Source organism: Arachis ipaensis, chromosome B01 (genome assembly GCF_000816755.2).
Source record: "Arachis ipaensis cultivar K30076 chromosome B01, Araip1.1, whole genome shotgun sequence".
In the NCBI taxonomy this organism is placed as follows: Eukaryota; Viridiplantae; Streptophyta; class Magnoliopsida; order Fabales; family Fabaceae; genus Arachis; species Arachis ipaensis.
Window position 1 is genome coordinate 18,281,085 of NC_029785.2, and position 2,599 is coordinate 18,283,683.

At 30.4% G+C, this 2,599-nt stretch overlaps 1 protein-coding gene across 1 annotated transcript in view; it reads left to right on the forward strand.

Moving 5' to 3' along the window:
- LOC107617012 (PI-PLC X domain-containing protein At5g67130-like) overlaps positions 604–2,599 on the forward strand; it is a 4,246-nt gene continuing 2,250 nt past the window's right edge. The window contains exons 1-6 of the mRNA XM_016318853.2: positions 604–729; positions 839–898; positions 982–1,107; positions 1,266–1,403; positions 1,539–1,637; positions 2,231–2,534. Coding sequence (XP_016174339.2) covers positions 640–729; positions 839–898; positions 982–1,107; positions 1,266–1,403; positions 1,539–1,637; positions 2,231–2,534 — 817 coding nt within the window. The 5' untranslated portion in view covers positions 604–639. The remainder of the gene's footprint in view (positions 730–838; positions 899–981; positions 1,108–1,265; positions 1,404–1,538; positions 1,638–2,230; positions 2,535–2,599) is intronic.

Sequence of the window (2,599 nt, forward strand, 5' to 3'; positions counted from 1 at the left end):
ATCATATAACTTTTTTATAGTCACATTTTTAAACTACCATAACCATAAAATAAACTATGATCACGTTTTAAAATTGAGACCATAGATTAAACAATTGCCACATTTTTATATAGAGATGGAATATTTTATATATAATATGAGATTCGAATTTGCCTCTAAGATTATTAAATAAACACCTTGTCCAATTAAAAATTAAAATAACAAATTTATTCACAAATAATTGAAATTAGATTTATATTCACAATTTTTTTTAATAATAAAGTATTAGTTTTGTTTACGAGTACAATTGTGTACTATTAGTTTTGTTTCACAGTCAATTTAAGAGAAAGGAATGCTTTCTAAATATGATCTTCTAGAAAACTCCATTTTTAATGATTGTTTATCTAGAGTGCAGGGCCCTATAGTTACGTAGCTTTCAACGACAAACAAATGAATAATATATATATTGTGCATCGTTAGATTTAAATTTGTTTTCAAGATTATTAGAGAAACCGGGTCTAAATTGGTAGTTGAATTTTTCAAAATATTAGAAATTTCCTCCCACATCAAAGCCATCTATTTCTTTTTGTTCAGTCTCCGTATACAATAATTAATAAATTAAAGCATATATAAAGATTGTTAATTTGTTATGTGGGGAAAATGAAATACATTACTAATTCTCTCTCTTTCCTTGCCTCGCCTCTGTCTTTGAAGGGAACACCAAGTAAAAAATCCTATATGAAAATGAAGGCATGAAGTCATGAACATATTATATAGCTTAGCTTACTGTATTGCGATGTTCATTAATTTAAATTCAGTAATATATATTTCTTATTCTTACGTATGTTATATTCATCAGAGTGAAGTGGTGATGATTGTTGTAGCGCTTTGTCTTATAAACAGGTCGTCAAGCCTCAAGGTGAGTGGCATTTCAGTTTTGCAGAAATTAAACTCATGATATAATTATGAATGTTTTAATTTGCGTGTGATGAACACATACAGCAAGGAGAAACATGTGGGTCATCGGGAGCCCAATGCGACGCAGGGCTTCAATGCGAAACATGCCCTGCAAATGGGAACACAAGGCCAAGATGCACTCGCACTCAACCAACCATGCCAACTTCAAAAGTAATGATTTTAGGAATAAGATTAAACTTTTAAAATAATCCCTGAAATTGGATTTGTGAATAATTCTCAAAATGTAAAATTTTAATTGTAGTGTTAAAATTCTTGAGATTGTACTCCAAACACTTTAGTAGTCCTTTTGTCTCTTTTTGAATTGGTAGGTGAAAGGTTTGGCGTTCAACAAATACTCGTGGCTGACGACACATAATTCATATGCTGTGTCCGGCACAAAGTCGGAGACGGGATCTTCTATTATATCAGGCACCAACCAGGATTACAACGTTACCCATCAACTCAATGTAAAAACTCTGCTTCTTTCATCTTATGTGCTATGCACGCGCATCATCTAGAGAGAAATTTCTATTGAAAAGAATCTAATGCATCATTTATCTTTTTGGTAATCCATTTTACATTGCCTTTTTATAATAATGCAGAATGGTGTTCGAGGCCTTATGTTAGATATGTATGACTTTGAAAACGATATCTGGTTATGTCATTCCTTTGGAGGTCAATGTTTCAACGCTACTTCATTTGTAAGTTCCATCAACCTGCTTTCTCTAATTTGTCAATTTATTAATTGGGTAGGTCAGTTTCGTCCTTTACTATATTTTTAGTTTCACTTGAATTTTCTAATCATGTAAATAGTAAACTGAGTAATAGGACAAGTAGAATTAGAAAAAAATTATGGTCAACTTATAGATCTTTAAAAAAAAAGTCATTTTTAAAAAAGTTGAGATAAATTAATAAAATTATGAAAAGAATATCAAATAAAATAAAATCACTATTAAAAGAAAAAGACATATTATAATATTATTAGCTAGTTTTCTCTCATACATGTTATAAGGAAGCATTATTATACTTTTGAAGAGTGGCAAATTAAATGAATTTATCATTTTAAATTTTAATGAGAGACTTTGTGTACTGAGATATAAATCATACAACTATTACACTAAAATTAATTATCAGTGTAACACATTAAAATATAAAAAATATATTAAAAATAAATTAAATTATTCATATATTTATATACAAACACATAATAACTAATTTTAATGACTGATTTTAGTGTGCGAATAATATTTTTATAAATCATAATATGATTTTTCTGTCATCCTATGCATGGTAGCAACCAGCCATAAACGTGCTTAGAGAAATCAAATCATTTCTAGAAGCAAACCCGTCAGAAATTGTAACAATGTTCATTGAAGACTATGTGAAATCATCCCAAGGATTAAGCAAAGTGTTCAACGCTTCTGAGTTGAACAAGTATTGGTTCCCAGTTTCTAGAATGCCCAAGAATGGTGAGGATTGGCCAACCGTTGATGACATGGTCCGAAAGAATCAACGGCTGATCGTTTTCACATCCAAATTATCCAAAGAAGCTTCCGAGGGCATTGCCTACCAATGGAACTATGTCGTAGAAAACCAATGTGAGTTGAGTCCCCTGCTGCAGTCACATAACATCTAATTATTGGAATTTTTATGTTGATATAGA